This window comes from Mchenga conophoros, linkage group LG6 (genome assembly GCF_057382185.1).
Source record: "Mchenga conophoros isolate Kocher_MC1m ecotype Shallow Benthic linkage group LG6, M_conophoros_male_GT1.1, whole genome shotgun sequence".
NCBI lineage: Eukaryota > Metazoa > Chordata > Actinopteri > Cichliformes > Cichlidae > Mchenga > Mchenga conophoros.
The window spans coordinates 11149386-11170567 of record NC_140531.1 but is presented as its reverse complement, the minus strand read 5'-3'; the positions used below and the strand labels follow the sequence as shown (position 1 = coordinate 11170567).

The 21182-nt window shown below is 39.9% G+C and overlaps 1 protein-coding gene across 4 annotated transcripts; it reads left to right on the top strand.

The window, feature by feature from the left end:
* Positions 1 to 157: 157 nt before the first annotated feature.
* Positions 158 to 21097, top strand: sun2 (Sad1 and UNC84 domain containing 2). Of its 4 annotated transcripts, XM_085276151.1 has the most exons (17): positions 158 to 475; positions 6490 to 6551; positions 10993 to 11107; positions 11218 to 11321; positions 11579 to 11959; positions 12043 to 12102; positions 12276 to 12350; positions 12716 to 12855; positions 14134 to 14220; positions 14386 to 14424; positions 14877 to 15071; positions 15179 to 15316; positions 15421 to 15517; positions 15858 to 15973; positions 16097 to 16270; positions 18709 to 18798; positions 18983 to 21097. In XM_085276151.1, exons 3-17 carry the CDS (start codon positions 10995 to 10997, stop codon positions 19097 to 19099), a joined length of 1926 nt encoding a protein of 641 aa, XP_085132277.1. In that variant the 5' UTR covers positions 158 to 475; positions 6490 to 6551; positions 10993 to 10994; the 3' UTR covers positions 19100 to 21097. The 4 variants fall into 4 exon arrangements, with proteins under 4 accessions (XP_085132277.1, XP_085132276.1, XP_085132279.1 ...); XM_085276150.1 differs by lacking the exon at positions 6490 to 6551; XM_085276153.1 differs by lacking the exon at positions 6490 to 6551 and having other exon boundaries at positions 159 to 475; positions 14134 to 14184.
* Positions 21098 to 21182: the final 85 nt, after the last annotated feature.

The following is a 21182-nucleotide window of genomic DNA, read 5'->3' as shown; positions in this document are numbered from 1 at the left end:
TGGTGTCTATTATTCAAAGCACACTTTAAATGGATTTTAATGTTTAGCCCACTGTCAAACTTATATTCTCTTTCGGAAGTTAGATATGCAGAAAAAAATGAATTTACATTTATTTTCGTTGTTTCGTTGGGCGACCGCTATTTTGCAAACCCTTACCGGAAGTGCTTCTCTTCTTCGCTCTAGCTTGACTCCGCTGCTGTCAACATTTGTTGCGGTGAAACCTCCGAGCTGTCACAGCAAGCGTCTGTTGAGCCCAGTCATGCCATCTAGGTTTAGACTTTACTTGTGGAATTCGTCATGAACCAGGCTGCTATTTTGGGACTAACTGAACAGAGTTGAACAAAACGGGCATGTTTGTTTAAGTTCAGTCTCCGTGCGGATTAATATTTCTGGTTAACCGTCTTTGCTGTTCGTTGGCGTGTTTTTTTTTTATACTATTATTATTTATCTGCGACGGACTAAACAGTTTAACGAGGTAAGTTACGGGCACGGGGTTAAGGAATCCAAGTGGTAATTCGTGTTTTTTCAGTTTCTTAAGGTTGAATTTTGGACTTTTCGTGTCTCCCTGCATCTCAGCTGCGCTTCAGGATGCTTTTGTCCGTTGGCTGCCCGTTGAGTTTAGCGACTACAGTTTATTGTCAACATTAGCTGCCTGCAGCTCCTGCTCACTCTGAAAGCATGTGGGGTTAGCTGTCTGCTGGAAATGTGTGTTAATTTAGCGATGAATGTAGTTAAACAGCGAAGTTAAATGTCAGCGTGTCATATGTAGGCGGAACTGGTTTGTTGTAATGGGTGATTAACTAACCTGCCATACTTTTCTGCATAGGCTGCTCTGCTAGTCCCCATAAGACCACTACTTAACAACTTTATGTGGGAGTGTTTATGTCTTATTACCATTTTGTTATTATTATTATTATTATTATTATTATTATTATTATTATTATTATTATTATTATTATTATTAGTTGCCATATATTACTTGCGTAGCATTTAGTCTTATTTGTCCACAGCAATACATAACATGAGCTTGGGCATTGAGGGCTACTTTAGCCATACTGAGCTTGGTGCAGGTGCACAAAAGGTTAAATTTCACAAAAAGCAATTATTTTTCTGTACTTCGAGCAACGGAGGGCATGCAGGGAATATTTAAGGCCCTCAGAGGGTGTGTCTAAGAAAGGCAAGTGCAAAATTGGCCAAACTGGCGATAACTGTTTTGCTGTAAATAACATGTTTTAACCTTATTGCCATATTAAGTGTGTTGTGTAGGGAAGCATTGTTACATGTACTGGCTAAACAGGTGTTTATCTTTTGTCTCACATCAACCACATCACAACACCAGAAAGAAAAAAAACTACTGGGCTTGTCTGTCGTTACGGTATCATACTATTGTCTTTCAATATGTAACCACAGTTTATTTATTTATTTATTTATTTATTCATTCATTTATTCATTTTTGTAAAGGTATGTTTAGGTATTGCAAAATCTAATGAAGTGCATAAATCATCCCTGCGGAATTTTCTTTTTGTTTTTGTTTATTTCATGTAAGGATCATAGACTGTATGTAAAAAAGTAGATGTAAACACTATTAAGTTAGACGTGACTAGTGAGGGCTTGATCCGACAGAGCAATCAAGGGACCATTCACTCTGCTAGGGTAGCAACCCCTCAATCTTTAAAGCACACCCTGCTTCATCATCCTCAATCGCTTTTAACTAGAGTGTAGTTTACAAAATGAATATCGTGTTGTATTCAAAAAGCCCCCAAACTGCAGATTGAGATCATTAGTATATGCGTGTAGTGTTTACTGTGGTTGCATCTTTGAGATATGTTTACCATAGACTTTTCCACAGTCTTATTTCTTTTTACTCTCAGAGCTGTTGTCTCCTGCTGGAGTTTAAGAAGAATGCTTCAAAATGAGTTAGCATTTTCTACTTCTGGTTTCCTTAGCCTGAAGTTAACATTTTAATTTTTTTAGAGGCTTTTAACTTTTGTGATCAAAACACACAATATCTTGATCTATAGGATGTATTTCAATAAATACACAATCATGAATATTGAAGCCTTAAGTGTTTTTGTAAAGGCGTTCACTAACAAAGGACCATGGAGACATTGAGCACAGGGTCGTAGTGAAGTCATACAACTGTCATGTAGTAATTTTCTAACCTAACATTGGTCTTTTACTTTAGGGATTGCAATTATGTGTTAAAAATCAGGGTGGGCTAGAAAAACACATCATTCCTGCAGCGGTCTATATTACAGATAAATGCTACTATTAAATGGGGGGAGATTTTGGCAACATTGTATCAATAATTAATACAGGGACACCAGATATTAATATTTTATTAAATAAATTTAAATACTCTGGGAATACTATGAACAACAGGGGTCATCTCACCATCCTGAGATAACAATAATTCGGCTTAACCAAAAAAGTCATCCAGCACTGGACACGAGTAAAAACAGGGCAGCAGGAAAACTCTGTAAACGGCTGCAGCCTAATTTCGACAAATTTGGATCAGCGCAGTTCATGTAATCCAGCTGTTGTTCAGTGTAAGGGAAGTTAGACTTTTTTTACAGTTAAAATTAAAATTGGGATTTTTTTTTATGCAATCAAGGGCTTGATTTGGAATTATTAGTATGGAAATGGAAGGAGATTAATTCAGAAGATCTTTAAAATAAAGATTGTTTCAACACATTACTTGAAATATATGAGTTTTGTGTGAGGCTGGAAGAAAGCAGATGGGCCTGCCTGAGAGTCTCGGGCAGGGATGGTAAAACAGCTTCGCAGCCCTGACAATAAAGTTTCTTTCATGCAGCAGACTATTTAGAGAGACACTGAGAGAATAAACATTAATTAACTGGGTCACATTGTTGTAAACAGACCTGGTTAGGTAGCAACTTAGCTAAAAAACTGTGCTTAATTATTTTCTCCCCTTAAACTTTACAAAGAGATTGTGGTCCTTTTGTTAGAAGGCAGTGCACACTGATGACTCATCCGCTCTCTGTGAGTGAGTCATATTTCACTGGCACGGTACTAATGTTAGCCACAAACCATGTGCCAGGCTGGTTTGGTTTGATGAAGACTAATTCTCGGCATTCCTTTCTTCCCCCACTCCTTCTTACCGTACCATTTTCCCTTCATTTCTACACTTTCTTCTTCTTCTTCTTCTTCTTCTTCTTTTTTCTGAATTGTTTCAGTCATTCATAAAAGTGTGAAATCATAAAAGTGATTTCACACCTTCTCCATCACCAGCCAAGCTTTCATCTTTGTTGTTCTGCCTGTTCTGTCTCTTCTTTTCTCTCCTGTGTCTCAGTGTCTTTGTCTCAGTCTGCATCAGCTCTTACTCTTCCTTTCACCCTCTACATCTTTGTTGTTACAGGCCGTGTCAGCGTTCCTTCTTTGTCGCTGTCCTGACAGTGAAACAGTGCCCCTCTTTGCCCAGCCCTGAGCAAATAATGCTGCTACATCTCAATCTCCACTCTTTGATTTTGTCCAATAGAGATTCCTGCCGTCAGCTTTACGGGCTCACATGTGTTTTTACATGTGCTTGTGCTTGGGCTGTAATGGTCCTGAACCATTTGGCTTGCACAGTTCAGTTTGGTATGACATTTCCTCGCTTTTATACAGCCTGTGAGTCATACTGTTACTGAAATATAGAAGTCTATTTTTGCCGGCATACTTGGGTTTCTGGAACAGACATTTGAGGCTTTATCTGTAATCATCTGTTATCAGCTGCTGATAGACAGCCTTAGCATGCTAACAGGAGTGGTTGTGAAAGATGGACAGTACTTCCACTTTTACTGAACATTTATGCCTTCATTTACACACAAACAAGTTTGGTGTGTGTGTGTGTGTGTGTGTGTGTGTGTGTGTGTGTGTGTGTGTGTGTGTGTGTGTGTGTGTGTGTGTGTGTACTTGGTTCTCAAAATTTTTTGGACCTGCCCCACTTCAGAAGCTGAAAAAAGTTCAAGCAACACACTGATTATTGATTATGAACCACTAACTAGCTTAGAGTTCTCTCTTATAAACAGTAGGCTTGTTATGACAAACTAAATACCTGCACCCAAGACAATACTTGATATTTTAAAAAAGGGTCATTAGTGTCTCCATAGCGTAGTGGTTAAAACATTGGCTTAGTGAAGTGAAAGGTTACTGATATTTTATAAAGGGGTAATTATTTCTCCTAGGTCATGCCAAAAGTATGGCACTGGGTGTGTTAACATTTACAATAACTGTTTAATACTTCTGTGTTGATGTAACAGGAGATTTACTGGCCTCTTCAATTCCTCTTTAAGAGTTGTTTAGTGTTGTGAACGTCAGCTGGTTCAACTGTTAGTGAGGGAGGGGCTGTGTGTCTGCAGCAGTACCGTGTCAAGTCTGCTGCTATCATTGCTGTCGCAAATGGGTGTCTAACCTGATAATAATTCTTAGTTTTGAATAGTATCTGAACCTGTTTTAATGGAAAGTAGCAGCTTTTTTTGGCCTTAATCTTACAGGAAGAACTGGAATAGCCAACTGCAGTGAAAATGCAGTGCCATGATCCCAAAACTGAAGCACATACCAAAAGTGTTTTTTTGTTTTTTTGTTTGTTTTTTGCTTGTGTGATTATTACAGCTTAATCAACATACTGGCCTATCACAGATGTAATAGTTTTGCCGTATCCAGGAAACCACATTTTCATCTATTGAACCAGATGTTTGGTGACCCTGGTATATTTTTACAGCCCAGAGCTTAATTCAATTTACTGCTCAGATGTCTCTTTTAGATAAAACTGTGAAAGCAAAAATGCTCATATTGTTGAGCCCTGCTTACTATCATCAAATCCTGTGTTATGTTTTCCACAACACTGTTGACCCGAGGAACACTATAAAAATATAAGTAATTCAGACTTTACTGATATCAAACCCTTCATGCCACCGCCACTGTCTCCACTACATGTAGCACAGCAGGCATCATAGCCGAGCAGGGCGATGTTGTGGCGAGGCGATGTGTGAGCTTTGTTCCAGTAAATTTTCTTCTTCTTCTGCTTCTTTTGACTTGTTTTACACTCTAAGAGACTATACTAATTATATGAGTCAGTATATTTATATGGGAATTTCTTACTCTGACATTCTGACATTTTTGAATTATTTTTGTTGGTGTCGAATCATCCAAAACAAATTCTTTATACAGCTGTTTATAAATGATTCCAGTACAGTACAAATGGATAACTGGTGGATTTCCACACTGTTTGGGAGACTCTGTCATTTCACTTTTTCATCTTTCATTTGGACTAAATGGCTGAATGTGATGCACTTGTCACTGTTGTCCTTCTTCATGATTGAGGCAGATTTATTTCTGTGGGAGCTGTGCAGTTTGTGCTGCCTATTCTTGATGAAAAGCCGCTTTTGTGTCTTTCTGCACCTGATTCCCACAGGACCTGAATCAGGCTTCTCTGTCTCTGACGGGGGGGGGGATGTTGTCATCCTCACATTTGTACATTATTGGCTTTCCATACTGCACATTCTCATGGAGGAATCAGACCTCAATGACAGATCCTGTGAGCAGTGCAAGGGTGACCAAGGCAGAACATGTTTTCTCAGCAGCTCTTTAGAAGTGAGATGCTTAGAAATTAAATGAAAGGCCTCAAATCAGTCACGCGGGCATTCCAGGACAAAAACAGCTCTCTCAGTTTACAGCATGAACAGACTATTGTAAGATGTAATTGGGTTTTAGATCAAGCGGACTGGACGACAAGCCCCAAATAAGGAAAGTAAACCTACACAAGAATGTGGGACGCAGTCAAACACGGCTGCAGTGTTTCAGTGGAATGAGCAAAAGAGGAGGGACATCTTGGTGCAGCAGTGTCCTCTGTGTGGGGTGGGGGTCGGTGATGTTCAGGAGGAGAATTGTGCTGAGCTAGGCTCCACTGAGATGCCACTTAAAGTGTAAGGGAGGCTTTAGGGGAATTAAGTTCAAAATACTCCCCCTCTCTACGCTCTTAGCTTAAGCCTCTTGACGTATTAAGAAGAAAGAAATGTAAATGTGTGTTTCCTCAGCAGCAGGTCCAGGCTGCTTGCACTGTTTAGTCTAAATAAACATGACCCTTGTTTTTCTGTTTTGTTCTTATGATGGGATCTGCAGATTAGATTGTTAGACATGATGGGATTTAAAAAGAGCTCTTACCTGTCACATGCTACAAGAGCCCCTCCATCTAATTTAAATTTAAACAGCCTGGTTGTTTGATAGAGAGAAGAAGGTGCAAGTTACAAAAAATAAACAGATTTAATATGCATCTTCATAGGAAAGATGTATTGGAAACGTAGCTGTCTCTGCAACAGAGCAGTTTCAGTATGATGGTGTGTTTTCCTTATTCACAGTAAACAGAACAGGCTGGCTGTAGCAACCACCACAGGGGCTGCAGGGCGTCGTCAAGTACAGTGTTGCTGTTATTGGCTGTTTACATCAAAACGGTGTGGCTGCTGATATTTACTCTTTTCTCTCTTTCAGTCTTTCACCCCCTCGAGTCTTGAATCAACAGACGAGCAGAGGGTGACAAAACTAGAGAAAAAGTATGTAAAGAGTTTGTGTGGTGTTGTTGAGCATGTTTGCTGGACAAAGTTTGTTTGTAAAGCAAGGTCATGATTTGTAAGTAATTATATTAAACAACAACAACAAGGCAATCGCCCATTTTTTTAAAGTGAGGGTTTCGGCGCGCATGTGTCCTCGTGCATCAGCTTCCTGTCTGTTAGATGCACAGACGCAGCTTCCCTTTTTGTCATCTTCTGCCGCTCATTTCAGTTGCACAAGTCTGCAGTGATCGCATCCCCGGCTAATGACATCAAGGCTTTTATTGGATGTCAGCTCTGATTGCGTTAAAACTTCCGAGACAGGAAGGCTGCTTTCATGAGAACAGTCAGAAGCTAAAAGAAAGGATCGCAGAGAGAATCTAAAGGCTGGTGGATTTCCTGGGGGCCTCTACTTGTCACTGAGCTGAGAAACGCCCCGTGCAGCTAGCATTTCTAACTTTCAGCGTCCTGTTACTGTCGAACGCCTCGTTTTGTCTGATTGTCTGGAACTGTAGCTGCAGGTATGTACTGGTGCTCTTCTTTTGGTCTTATCAGTGATGTGCAGCAGGAAAGAGGGTTAATGTGGAGTTGAATGTTTTGACCCCATCGTCAGAGCACTGCTCGTGTTTTGTGTTTCTGTAATGAATTGAATGTGTAACAATAAACTTGCTGCAGGAGCTGTCAGGCGGTAAAGCTGCTGCTAATTATCCGCACTGTAAGAGCACATCGTGGACCAATGGGATCACTTAGCTTAAGATGCTTGTTACATAATCTTTACGATGCCTGCCGTGCTGAAAGTTAACCTCATAGATGTTTTGTAACAACATAGAGCTGTTCAGATCCTTCTCGCTACCTGTGATAGTCTCTGAAGATTTTCTGAACTTTAAGTATGCGGGGTCTGTTAAGGTATGCATCTGTGTGTGCATGTGTGTCTGTCTATCATGTATTCTATACTGTAAATGTGTCTGCACTGTAGCGTAATGAAAGTGTATGTCCTTGTTTTTTAAGCTTTGCATGTACAAATGCCTTCATGGTGTTTTGGGGGGTTTATATTTACTCTGTAAATCTTGGTGCTGTTGAGTGTTTGTGCAGCAGGACCGATTAGCTGGATTACAGGCAACCAAGATTAACCAAAAGAGCATCTGTCAGTGACATACTACTAATATTACTTCTACCACAACTACCTCATCACTATTACTGCTACTGTGCGTTTCACTGTGCTGCTGCTTTACTGTTTTATTGTAATAATAATGCCACATTCTTAAAGGTGAACATATGGTCTTATTTATTTAATGTGATTACAGGAAATATCATTACTGAAACATGCAAGTCCTAAAAGATGCATTGAGCTGCCAGTTTGACTTACTGGGGTCACCAGTTCTTGACTCCCCGTAGAGATATTTATGAAATGAACGAGAGAAAAGTTGATGTGAAAATGAAAAAATGTGACCGAGACAAAAAAAAAGAAAGAAAACATTGCTCAGACATAGCAGATGGAAATAGCCACTGCAGTCATTCACTGGTTTGTGAAGTCCCATTTTGAATTTGAATTGGCATTATAGTATTCAGTAGAGCAGGGCGATATGACCAAAAATATTTATCACGATATACATTTGAAAATTTGCGATAACGATATAACTGACGATAGGGCTGCTCGATTATGGCAAAAATGATAATCACGATTATTTTCACTGAAATTGAGATCACGATTATTTGACGATATTTATTTAACCCTTTAAGACCTACTATAGAACCAAGTCCACCAGAGCTTATATTATTTTTTTTACATGCTGTAGTGCCATTTGTGGGAGCATTTCAAGTTGCTATACAACTGTTATAGCCCATATTTTACTAATATGTATGCATTAAGTCCATAGTAACTACATTAATTGCAAAAAAGTGCAATAAACTACAAAAAAAATTGAAAATCGCTTTTGTTTTGTTTACATATATTTCTACTTGGAGAAATTTAAGAGGTTTATCCCTCAAAACTTTAAATACAATAAAGTTGCAAAAAATAGTTTACAACAACAGGAAATTTATTTTGAGTGTCTTCATAGTTTTATTTTGGAGATACAGCAATTTTTATATATTGCAGGAAAAACAAAAAACAATCCTATGATGCAAATTTGCAAAGAAAACAGCAGGTGCATCATTTCACTGTGGGAAGTGTTACGAACAGCTGATAGGAACGGCAAAGCGTGTTTCTGGAATATTATGTTTTTGTTGCTGCAAGCGCTTTTTATGCAATTTTTGCAAAGCTATATGTGGAACGAAACCGTGACCGAGGACAAGCTGATGGCATCAGATGTAAGTACAACTCCTCCGGTTTCATATGCAAAACAAATTATTGCGCTAGCTTACACGGTTCAGGTTCTACAGGGATTTAAAAATAGTTACGCAAAACGGAGCGTGCTGCTCTGACCGGCTTTAAAGGGTTAACAATGACTTTAAAAAAATAATATAAAATAGTGTGCAACACCACTGAAGTTTTTTTTTTAAACTCTCTTTTCAACCAACGGCAGTCACTCTCCAAATAACTTCTGCTTAGCTTTCCGAGCTTCCCTCGGGTCCTCTTAATCAGCGGTCTCCAACCTTTTTTGCGCCACGGACCGGTTTATGCCCGACAATATTTTCACGGACCGGCCTTTAAGGTGTCGCGGATAAATGAGGGAGGGGCTAATAATCGGCTCAGTCATTTTTAATGATCGTTGAAAGCCCAGATCGTAATCGTGATTAAAATTCGATTAATTGAGCAGCCCTAACTGACGATATAATTGACACTAGACAAAACACTTTACAACTCCACAACTTTATTAGTGAAAAAAAAACCCATCAATGTATTTTCACTTAAACAAGCAGCTGTTTTTTATGTGCATTAAAGTTATATAAAAATTTAACAGTGCAAATGCAAATGCCTTGCTGACAGTTTAACCAAAAGGCATTTCCAGTGGAAATTGGCCGGCATATCCTCAGCATAACCATGTATAATATCCACAAAACTTAAAAAGAGGTTATACACACACAATATGGTAATATTATGTTGAAGCACAGTACATATCACTCCGCGAGGCTCCTGCCTACGATAGCCGTAATGCTCCAACAATCCATCAAGCGGTGCGGGTTCGTAGCTTAGCAAAGTCGTACTAAAACGTCTGACAGATTTTCGAGCGCCGTGTACCACATAAAATCGTTTCAAGGTCAGTAAACACAACCAGAATTCATACATAAGGCACACGGGATTATAAGGGGCTCTGTCGATTTTCAGAAAAATCAAAGGATTGATTTTAAGTGTGCTGTATTTTCCAAACACCACGGTAATAACGGCGGCCCGCTAGCATGCGCTACCAAAAACAGTGCTCTGTTGTGTATCTGATGGACGAAAGCTAAACCAGTTCCACACCAGTGAAGTTGCAGCATTTTTACAAACCAATTCTGATTCATCCGTTTTATTCAACGATCCGCTTTTGCTCTTCTCATTCTCTGTCACCGGCACGCTTTTTCCGCCATGTGCGTATGAAAACAAAGGCACTGCGCATATGCGTTTTACCCATATTCTATGGCGATATTTCATTTTCTTATCATTGCCCAACATTATACCGGTATTACTGTGAACGGTATGATATGGCCCAGCCTTACTATTCAGTCTCTGTGTGTTCTGGAGCTAGAATTGGGTGTATTTGAATAAGAGGGTGAGTTTATCAGCAAGCTTCATTAGTAAGCTGTGCCCAGAGGCGTATTGGAGTAAAGATTATTTGATGGTTACCACGCAGCAAGTTGTTTGTCAGAAAGTTGAATTAAAAATGCTCCAAAGGGCAACAACACCACAGACTTCTGTGGGAGGTCCAATTCAGTGGCTCAGAATTGGACCTGACTCCTAGCGGAAAGCTACTAGCCCCCTACTACATCACTGTTCTATATGTCTTTCATATTTAAAACTGTCTTTAATTCTTGAAACTGTTTGATTGTGCTTTACTCTACACCTTCACATATAACACTGAAGTCTTCCACAGTATCTGTACATTGACAGTCACAGTTTATCTTTTCTCATCTTTTTCTTGCAGATGATTTCTAACTTTTAAGCCAAGCATATTAAGTTATATAGAAGAGGCACAATCACTAATTATATTACTAATTATATTGTGGGCAATTTCTTGGTTAGCGATGGTGTATTCACTCTATCTAAATTAAGCTGGCAAATGAGGTTACTGTAGGTGAAAACTGCAGTTTTATGTAGGCCTAAGGATTATGTATTAAGAGTAGCTGAAAGCAATCTAAACACAATGCAGCAGTGTTTGCTGTGGACTTCAAAACACCACACTAAAATCCTATTCCACTGCTCTGACTAGGTCTGCTGATTACAGGGATTATCCAATTTCAGTAACTCTGTTATGTATATTGAGTAAATTGAGACTTACTATCTTTCCCTGTCTGTGTGTTTCAGTCATGTCTCGCAGAAGTTCTCGCCTGGTTTCTGGTGGCTACTATAATTCAGATGAAGAATCTGACTCAAGCAGCGTGACCAACATATCTATATCCTACCGTGAAAACCCTGTTAAGTAAGTTACTGGTTTCTGTGCCCTTGTGCTTGAAGCTTTTTTTCTACATTCTGATTGTCAGTCTGTAATGTAACCCTGCCTTTCTCTCTTACCAACTTTTTCTTCTTCAGGGTTTTCAAGAAGAAGGCCGGGACCCGCAAGCCCGCCTCCCGTACCTCCAGCAGAGCCAACAGCAATACTAGCTCCGCTGCCCCTGACACACCTGTCACTCCAGGTCAGTATGCTGCGACGGTGCATAAGTGGTAATGACATAATATCACAATCTGAAAGTTTTCAGAGTAGGTTAAAGAGAAAGTTTCCAAACTGTTGCCTATAACAAAGCTTTGGATTACTTCTAACCCCTTATCGGTATTTTACTGACTGTCAATTATTTAGTTACTCTTTGTAATAATGGACACAGATGGAGTATTGGTGTAAGGAACCTAATTTATTTATCTCATTTTCTGCTTCTTTCTCTCATCTGGCTCTTAGTCCCATCTCCATTAACCATTGAGAGCCAACCTGTCATGAGGACCGTATCTTTCACCCCATCCACAGCCACCCCGCGGCCTGCCCTGACCCCATCATCATCATCAACCCCGAGGCAGACACCCCCTCATTGCCACCCAGCATCTCCAGGAAACAGCTCTCCTGCAGGGCACTGCAGCTCTAGCAGGCCAGGATTACAGTTTAGACCCAGCCATAAGGAGCTGAGTCAGAGTGGCGTGGACAGCTCAGGGTACTCGTCCTCTGAGGGTACTTACAGGAAGCCCATGGCCGCCCCCTGCAGCACTGGTAGAGTCAGCATTAACACTGGGGATCCCAATACCGGATACAGAAGCAGAATCAAAAGTGCCTTCAACAGCCTTAGCGGTGAGTGTTGAAGTTTGCTTGTGTTTGCGTGTCTTTGCGCTGCCATGTAATAATCTCTTTGTTCGTGTTTGTTCTTTTGGCAGACTCAGCCCTGATGCTCGGTGCGACAGTATGTGCAAAAACACATGACGTGGCAGCGTTAGGTATGGTGTTTGTATATGATCATTGTTACTTCTTGTAGCTGAAGCTCAGTATGGATCTACATGTGCCTGTGCATTATATACAGATCCTACATACTTTTTCTTAGTTGCTGCATGTGATTTGGCTCTAGCTTATCAAAATCCCTGCAAATCAACGTTCCTTCTCTTCCCCGCAGCTAATTCTCTAATCAGCAGTCGCATGAAGAAGGCTTGTGGTGTGGCTCTCCTCCTCCTCCTCATCTTACTTTTATGTAAGTAACATAAACGAAATCGAATATATTCTGTGTTTTCAGAAAGCCGCTGTATTTTCTGCTTGATCTACTTTCCTGAAGACAGTACAGTAATCTTCTATGAGCTTGGGGTTTCCCCTCAAAAGTAGGCGTGGTAGGTTCTGCCGCAGAGGGTTCTTAGACTTGCAAAGCAGCACTGCTTAGTCTGCTCCCTGCATCATGTGGTGGGGTTTTACTCCCTTCTCCACCTCATTGTGACTGTATGAGTCACTGTAAATGTCAGTCACTACAAGAGGCTTTCACTGTTGAATATTAGAGTTGGGTGATCTTGCTTTGTGTGCTTCTGAGTGCTGTTGTTCAGGAACTATCCCTTCTGTTTTCTCCAGGTCTTTGGTTGTTCCTTCCCTTGCTCACCTCTTTCATCACCCGCATGAATGTCACAAAGAGCCCATCACAGACACAGCCTGTTGTCCCTGCTACTCCTCCTCCTGCCCAACCCAACAACATCTATTCCAAACCTGTGGTGGTAGGGCTCTGCAACTGACTGTTTTTCTTGCTGGTTAGATTGATGGGTGCTGGATCAATCTAACTGTCTGAGTGACTAAGTAGATTGATTAATTATAAATGACAAACTTTTATAATAGTGCTCAAGCTCAAATCTTCAAGGCCTGCACAAGGGGTTATTTAACAATGCCAAACCACAGCAGCAGTCGTCTCAAGGTGTAAAGTTCAAATCCAATAATACCGAGAGAACTCCAACAGATGGCAGAGGCAGCCATTTGCTCCCAATACAATACATATTTTTAAATGAAATCTTGATATTGTTTAAGTAATGGTAATAATGATATAAATCATTGTGTAGTTGTTTGTTTATATGCAATTGATAGTCCTGTCTCACTATATCCGTGCACTTGTATTTTAAATTTTATTCATTTATCCAAAAAAAAGCAGACAATGAGTTAAAGATGAATTTGACTGTTAGCAATCATTGTTGTTTTCTTCAGTGTAACCTGGTATCATGGCGGCCCAAGCTTGAGATTTGCTAGTGTAGTATTTTCCCAGCACACATTTGTGGATTTTTAAAGGTTCACAGAGTCTGTTTTCTCCACTGTGGGTGGTTTACAAATTGAAAGTGAAAGATCAGCAGTTTGATCCTGAGAGGAGACACAAATCCCTTGGGGGATCATGACGGATCAAAAATCAGCCAGCAAAGCTACCTGCTGTGGTGGTGATGAATTGGAAATAAGAGAGCTGCTGAAAGGTGCTTTTTACTGTATTTTCTTTATAAATCTTTATAAGTGCATCACATTCTCAGTTAAAAGAGTTACAGTTTGAGAACAACGACACTCTCATCAATGTCATTTCTCTCTTACCAAGCTACCTTTGGTTGTTCTCTTATTCACAAGGGGTTGCGACAGCAGGCAGCACCACATGTTTGATTCACAGGATATTTTGCACCAGTTACCCGTCCTGACACAAACCCAAATGCAGCCACCTGCAAATGTGTAAAGCGCTACACTTTGGAGCCCCACTGTTCTCTAACCAGCTAAACAGAGTCAACAAGGGATGGGATTTATGATGTTTATGATCAAAACTTTGAGACTTAGTTGTAAGTCCTTCAAGAAGTTCACCGGTTCAGGGACCTCTCAGTCAATTCTGAAGCATTTTTAAAGGTCAAAAATATATTTAATGTAATAGCTGTTCTGATTAAGCTTGCTGTTATGAGACTCTTAATATGTTTGTATGAAAATTTGGGTTCTTTTTTGTTGCAGTAATAGTTTGTTGTTTTTGTATTTTCAAACAGGATCCTACCATTGTGTCTGCTGTAGTAGATGAAAAGATGCAACGTCTTCTGGTAACAAACCATTTCCTTGCAGTCAGGAGTAAAAAAGTCTGCACCCTCCCTCCACACACGCACATGCACAAACAAAAATTAAGCTGTCTAACCATATCAGAATAAAACAAAGGAAAACTAAAATAAATGCATTGGTGTTACTTTGAGACCTTGCATGTTGATCTATTTTGAGGTGAAAGTGATGTGTTGCATCTGTTACAGGTGGAGCTGCAGATGAAGCAGGAGCTGCTTCTCTCCCAGGTGAGAGAATCTCTTTCTGGTTAACCCTGTGGGTGGTAGAGCTTCTGCCCACGGATGTCAGAAAGGAACACAGGCTAATAGTAACAGGGTCAAAACTCAGGTATGCTAGAGTGACATCTAGTGGTTGACATCTAGAGCAAATGCAGAGGTTTGTTTACTAACCTACAAGCACTCGGGAAGTACAGTTGCTGAATAATTCCCCAAAGGCATAATTTCTGATTTGAAGAGAATTTATTTTAAAGAAATTTTAATTTGATTTAAGGTTTAGAAACAACAAAAAGGCTTTCTGATAAACGGGTAACCATGGTTAGCTTTTAGGATGAACATATATGACTTAAAAACCTGGCTTTAAAACATGAGATCTAAAATTTATGAAAGAGACAGCCTGGTATCTATGAGCTCACTTCACCTATCAGCATGTCATGTTTTCCTTCACTTGTTTTTTCTAACAGATGAAGGAGAGACTCCAGCTGGAAATGCGCGATATGAAGGCCAAGCTTGAGGCCACAGACTCCGACAGTCGGCAGCATCTGGAGCAGCAGGTCACAAGGTTGAGCAGCCGGATGGCAGATTATCAGTCAGACAGCAGCACTGCTGCTGCCAGCCTCACCCTCAGAATCCAAGCTTTAGAGGATCAGAATAATAAGGTAAAAGTCCTGATAGGTTCAACTTATCTATATTTAAAGCAACCGAAGCTTAATGAATGCAGTCTGGAACTTTGCCTGGGTTTTATGCATAGTCTTTTCTCTTGCAGTTGGCCCAGGAGTTGTCATCCATCCAGGTGATGCCTCCTCCAGCCCCCTGCCCTGATCCTACCAACACACCTATACACAATCACCTCACACCTGAGCTCCAACATGCCATGGAGAAGTGGCTCACTGACCGCATCAAGGTAACTAGTAGTAACTGTGTGTGTGTGTGCGCTTATGCTGCTAGATATGAGTTGTTACACCTGTCAATACTTAATAGTATACTCTGTTTGTGAATGTGAATAAGGAGCAGGATGCAATCAGGCTCAGCAGCAGTGGAAGCTGCGCAGACTGTGGACGTCCCATGGCTGATAAAGTGGCTGACTTTGCCCTGGAGACTCAAGGTCAGGAATGTTTGGATAAAGATCAAATTGTTTTTGCTAAAATTCAGTGTGTGCATGTGTGTGTTTGCTGTTTTTGCACCCAAAAAAACACTTTTTAAATATTTAGTTATTGGTTGTTTAATTTATTTGCCTGTTGATTTGTCTTCTGTAATTATTCTAAATGACATTCATGCATCTTGTCATCAGTCATCAGCAAAGATTGTTGTCATTTATTCTTACACTCTATAACATATAGAAGATTAAAAAAAACATTTCAGAACTCTTATTGCCCTGTGTGTGTGTGTGTGTGTGTGTGTGTGTGTGTGTGTGTGTGTGTGTGTGTGTGTGTGTGTGTGTATAGGTGCCAGTGTGATCAGTACCAGGTGTTCAGAGACGTACCGTATTCGTTCAGCATGTGTGACCCTGTTTGGTTTCCCTCTTTGGTATCCATCTGAAAGCCCGCGCACTGTCATTCAGGTACAATGACCATCAGTTTGCTTATCTGTTCCCTCATTGTCATTTTACCCTCAGGGCTTTTCACTTTAGACTGTTAGCCCTTTCATTTTTACTAACTACATCTCCCGCTGTCTTCCTCCCCAGGGTTACCCAGTGCTGCTTCCAGGGAAATGCTGGGCGTTTCATGGTGTCCAGGGAACACTTGTGATCTCTTTGTCCCACCCCATACGGATAACTCATGTGACACTGGACCACCTACCACGCTACAACTCTCCCACTGGCCGAATTGACTCAGCACCCAAAGACTTTGAAGTCTATGTGAGTGCTTCCAGTGTAGAAACAGTGTGGGGACACATGACTGCCTGCTCTTGCTTAAAAAAAAAGAAAAGAAAAAGCTGCCTGCAAGTCAACATGAAGCAGGAAAATAACCAGTAGCCAGCAGTCAGTTCATCATTAATGAGAGTTTGTGAGCTCGTGGGTCTTAATGACTCAGCTCAAACATAGATACATGGAGGGAGCAGGGAGGGTACTCGTGGTAAGGAAAGAGCGAACCCACCAGGTCTGTTTGTCCTCAGCCAGAGCATCACGTACTTTTTAGGATATACAGATGTACTACAATATCTGTCAGACGTAAAGATGTGAAATTATACCTCAGAGGCAGCATTTGTGGTTGAGACATTTAAAGCTGCTGCTAAGTCATGCTGGTTCTCAAGTACACATGCTTACACAAATTAACCAAAACATCAGATTGAACTGCACACAGTACACATGTGATCACATTTCCAGCAATAACTCAAGTAACAACACACGCTCTGCATTTGTCCACGGTGACAGCACACACTGGATTTTAAAGCTTTAGCATTTTTGCCTCTGCCATGTTCCATTATTGGTGTCAGAACTAAATGTATATGGATGAAAGCTAGCAAGCATGGTTTGCAAGCTGGATCTTAACCTTGTACAGCCTGAACCATGACATGAAAATATTTTTTATTTATGTATTTATCTATTTTTAAATGGATATTAAATCTTCTGAAATATGAATTGAAACAGTAGAGAAATATCAGTTTGCATATACGAGTTTTCATATGTATCAGTTTTGCTTTGTCTGGAAATTTATTCAGGTGTTTGAAGACAAAAATTCCATTGATCATGTAGAGATTAACACTGTTAAGACTGTTTTACTCACCTTAACTGGACCACAGCTGTTTGTAAAAGTACCGTATTTCCCGGACTACAAAGCGCACCTAAATATTAGCCGCACAAGCTAAAATCAGGGGAAAATCCTGTTTTGTACATACATTAGCCGCACCTGACCAAAAGCCGCAGGTGTTTCAATGTTGACTTATCATATGTAAGAGAATATGCACAAAGGGAATTGTCAGGAAAGAGATGGCTGTTTGGAGACATCACTTTTATTAATATTTTGAAAAACAAGTTATGGGTACATATTTGCACATGTAGTACATAACAATAACCTACAGCACACCAGAACAATAGATTCGGCCTACCTTTTAGGCTCAGGTGCAGTGACACGGCTTTAACAAGAAGAAAAGTCAGTCATTCACCACCATCTTTCTCTTCTTCCTACGCACTAAAACCACCAAAGTCCTCTTCTCCAGTGTCGGATACAAACAGGCTCAGGATGGCTTCATCATCCACTCTCCGCTTCTCTCCTTCGTTGTCACTTTCAAAACCAAAGAAATCCTCATTGTCAGTGTCAGAGTCGAACACCCTCAGAAGGGCCGTGGCGGTGTCCTCCTCTCCATCATGCAGCAGTCCAGCCCTTCAAAATCCGTTGGTGATCGTGGATGTTTTCACACTTTTCCACGCTGTCAGAATCCACCGGTGGAGTTGGGCATAACTTGCTTTTTGGGCATAACTTGCAAGTTTATCGCCGCTCATCATCCACGACTCCCGCTGAACGCGTAGCGCTACTTTGAAGTTTGTTTTTCGCGCTACTTCGTACGGCACTACGTTGCCTGGCGGACGGACATGTGACTAACATACCACTCTTGAACCCCGATCCTTCCGCCAGGCAACGTAGTGCCGTACAACAGCGGAACACACAAAACAAATCGTCTTACGATATCACAAAAATCACGGACAATCCATAGAAAAGCCGCACCTGACTAAAAGCCGCAGGGTTCAAAGCTTGTGCAAAAAGTAGCGGCTTATAGCCCGACATTTACGGTAACCGTGCAGCTTAGATAATTCCATGAAAAATCCACCAAAGGCACCAAAAGAGCACACACATCTCTAAGTTTAAGCCTTTACAGTTAAAGGTTAATACACTCCATACACTTGTTGTAAAGGCCGAAAGTAGCTGCAGGGCAAAACTACCTTTGTACCATTGTGCTGTAAATTTGCGCTTTTTAGCACAGGAGCCAGCTTCAAGTGTAACCTTGAGCAGCTGCAGTTTTTTACTGAATTTCCCACAGCAGAGTTTTCTGCTTGACAGACACGCATACCTGCCAGTTATTACATTCATTTTCTTCCACTTCCTATTAAAAAGCCTCGGCACAATGTGATAGCTACAAATTGTAACTTTTCTGATATTTGTAGTTCATGAATTTGACTTGTTTATTATTTCACTTGTCATTTTTTAAATGTGGATGATCTAAATCTGCCATTTATCAACCGTAGGACCTAATATAGGAGTACTGTATGGAATTAAGTCTCAAAGAAAACCTTTGAGAGTGACATAAAGCCAATTTTAATATTGAAATCTGACCCAGGTGCCATTTGTCTCTTTCCAGGGGATGGAAAACGACACAGAAGAAGGAACACTGCTGGGGACGTTCACTTACGATGAGTATGGAGAGCCAACGCAGACGTTTAAGATTCCTGTGAGTTCAAATGAGCCCATCTTAATATTTACCGCTCATTATATTTACAGAGCACGAGCAGACTACTTCTGCTTCTGTATAAAGTGTAGTAATCATAAGTGTTTGTTGCATGCTCTCCCTTACACTTAGATTTTGTTGTTTAACTTTCTTTCCTATCTTTTCTTTTCTTCTCCGCCTCACACAGAATCCGAGCGACATGGTTTACAGAGTCGTGGAGCTGAGAGTTCTCAGTAACTGGGGTCACGTCGAGTATACGTGTCTTTACCGTTTCCGTGTGCACGGAAAGATCGCCACCACGTGAGGCTTCAGACTCACTCGGAGTGACTTGAGTGGCCAAATGCTACTGAAAAGTGTTTTAGTGTTCACACGCACAACTCTTTGTTTCAGCTGTGTTTTACTGGGGTTTTTCTAACCTCTTAATATTAAAGGATAAAAACATGCACGATCCTTGTTGTGCAGTGCACATTTGCTTTTGCTTTGACAAAAGTCTACATGGAAGTTTAAGGTTCTGGCAACTTGCTTTCAATTATATGACTGTGCCACAAGATCCTTTTAAAGCTTTTCTTATTACAAACTATTATTATTAACAATCTTTTTTTCCTACTTTGCATGTGTACAGCGCTCCATCCCACCTGAGAGTTCTCTGGTAAAATAACATCTCTTTCCGTTTTGTTGCTGGGAAGCCACAGAGGAGTTGAGTGTTCAACACCTTGCTCAGTGGCACAGTGACAAGTCATAGAAACAGTCTCTTATTTTATTTACTTGTCCTGGTTTCTATAGCTGGTTATCAGCTTTATTCATCTTTCCATCTTAGACCAAATGAGTCTCAGTATTTTATGTTTTTACAATTAAAACAGAAAATAATCTAGTTTGTCTAGCGCTCAGTCACATATGTTGCCTGATACCTGAACAGGTTGAAAACACTGTTTTGTTTTGTTTTGTTTTGTTTTGTTTTGTTTTGTTTTGTTTTGTTTTGTTTTGTTTTGTTTTGTTTTGTTTTGTTTTGTTTTGTTTTGTTTTGTGCTTCTTCTTTTTGTTATTTGGTGGAAATACACAGAGGGCAGCAGTGAATGTTTTCTAATCAGCAGTGCTTGATGTTCTTAAAGGAAAATGTAATTTCATATCACTATGAAAGGTAAAATATGCAGCTTGGTAACATTTCCTTTCAGCACGTTTTGACACATCAGTGTGGATTTTCCTTCTGGTACTTGAATACTTGAAAAGCTGTTTTTCTAACCTCTTTGACAGACGTCATGTTGAAGCCATGACAGCTTTGTTTTTTACTCTGTACATAATGCTTACATTTGTATGAAATGTTTAACCAGGATAGAAAAAAGTGCTATTTATGCATAAAACAGAAATTCTTTTACAAATTCTTTTTGCTCCGTCCATTTTGTAGGACCAGCTCGAGAATCATTTTGAATTATTGTCAATTATTATGTCAGATCTTTGGATTGTGTCATTCAAAACCCAGAAAACACAATTTCACACAATGACAGAATTTTTGTTTTTATTTGTTGTACATTTTGACAGAAGATGAGAGAAAGTATCATTTACAGAATGACATGAAATGTTCTTCCTGATTTCAAGCAGTTCAGATTTGGATAACTTAACAAAGGGTCAGGTTTTCAGAAGTATTATTATTGTTTGTGTTTTGTCTATTTAATAGATGCTGATATATACAAGTTGTTAAACAAAGGAGACACAGTGTCATTAACACATGTTTTCAAAAAGTAATGTTAAAGTGAAATGAAGATATATTTTTGCATTGATGGCTGTTTTATAAATGATTGTTTACATTCCTAAAAAGCTTAATAACCACTCTCCTGGTGTACTGCAGGCTATAGATAAACTGAACATTGTAGACAATACAATACACGCAATAATACACGCTAATGTTGTTAAATGTGTTTAACATGTTCACTTACAGTTTTCACTTTAATCCTTAAATAGCTTGATTTTGCATAACTAAACATTCCAACATGTGTCTAATAGACTCACATTTGCTGAAGCATTGTTTAAAAATGTAAGTATTGATGGGAGCCTAGAGCCTACACCTCAGAGTGTATCATTCCTCTTATTTGAACAGTGTTAAGGTTTAGGTAGATCAATCAGGTTCATTTTCTCTATCCTCAAATGTTAAATTGATCGATTGATTGACAATAAAAAACGTTTGTTTTCTATTTGGATTTTAGAAATCTCGTCTCACACGGAGCCCTAAAGTGTTCTGCAGAGTATATGACTACATTTTTGTCTGTAAGCCAAATTTGGATATTTGAGTTCTAAAATAAAACAATGCAATATGTCTTTGTTGTACTTGTTGTACATCCAGTGACGCTCATCGTGGTTATTGACAAATTTACTTCCTGTTCCTGAGTCAAAGA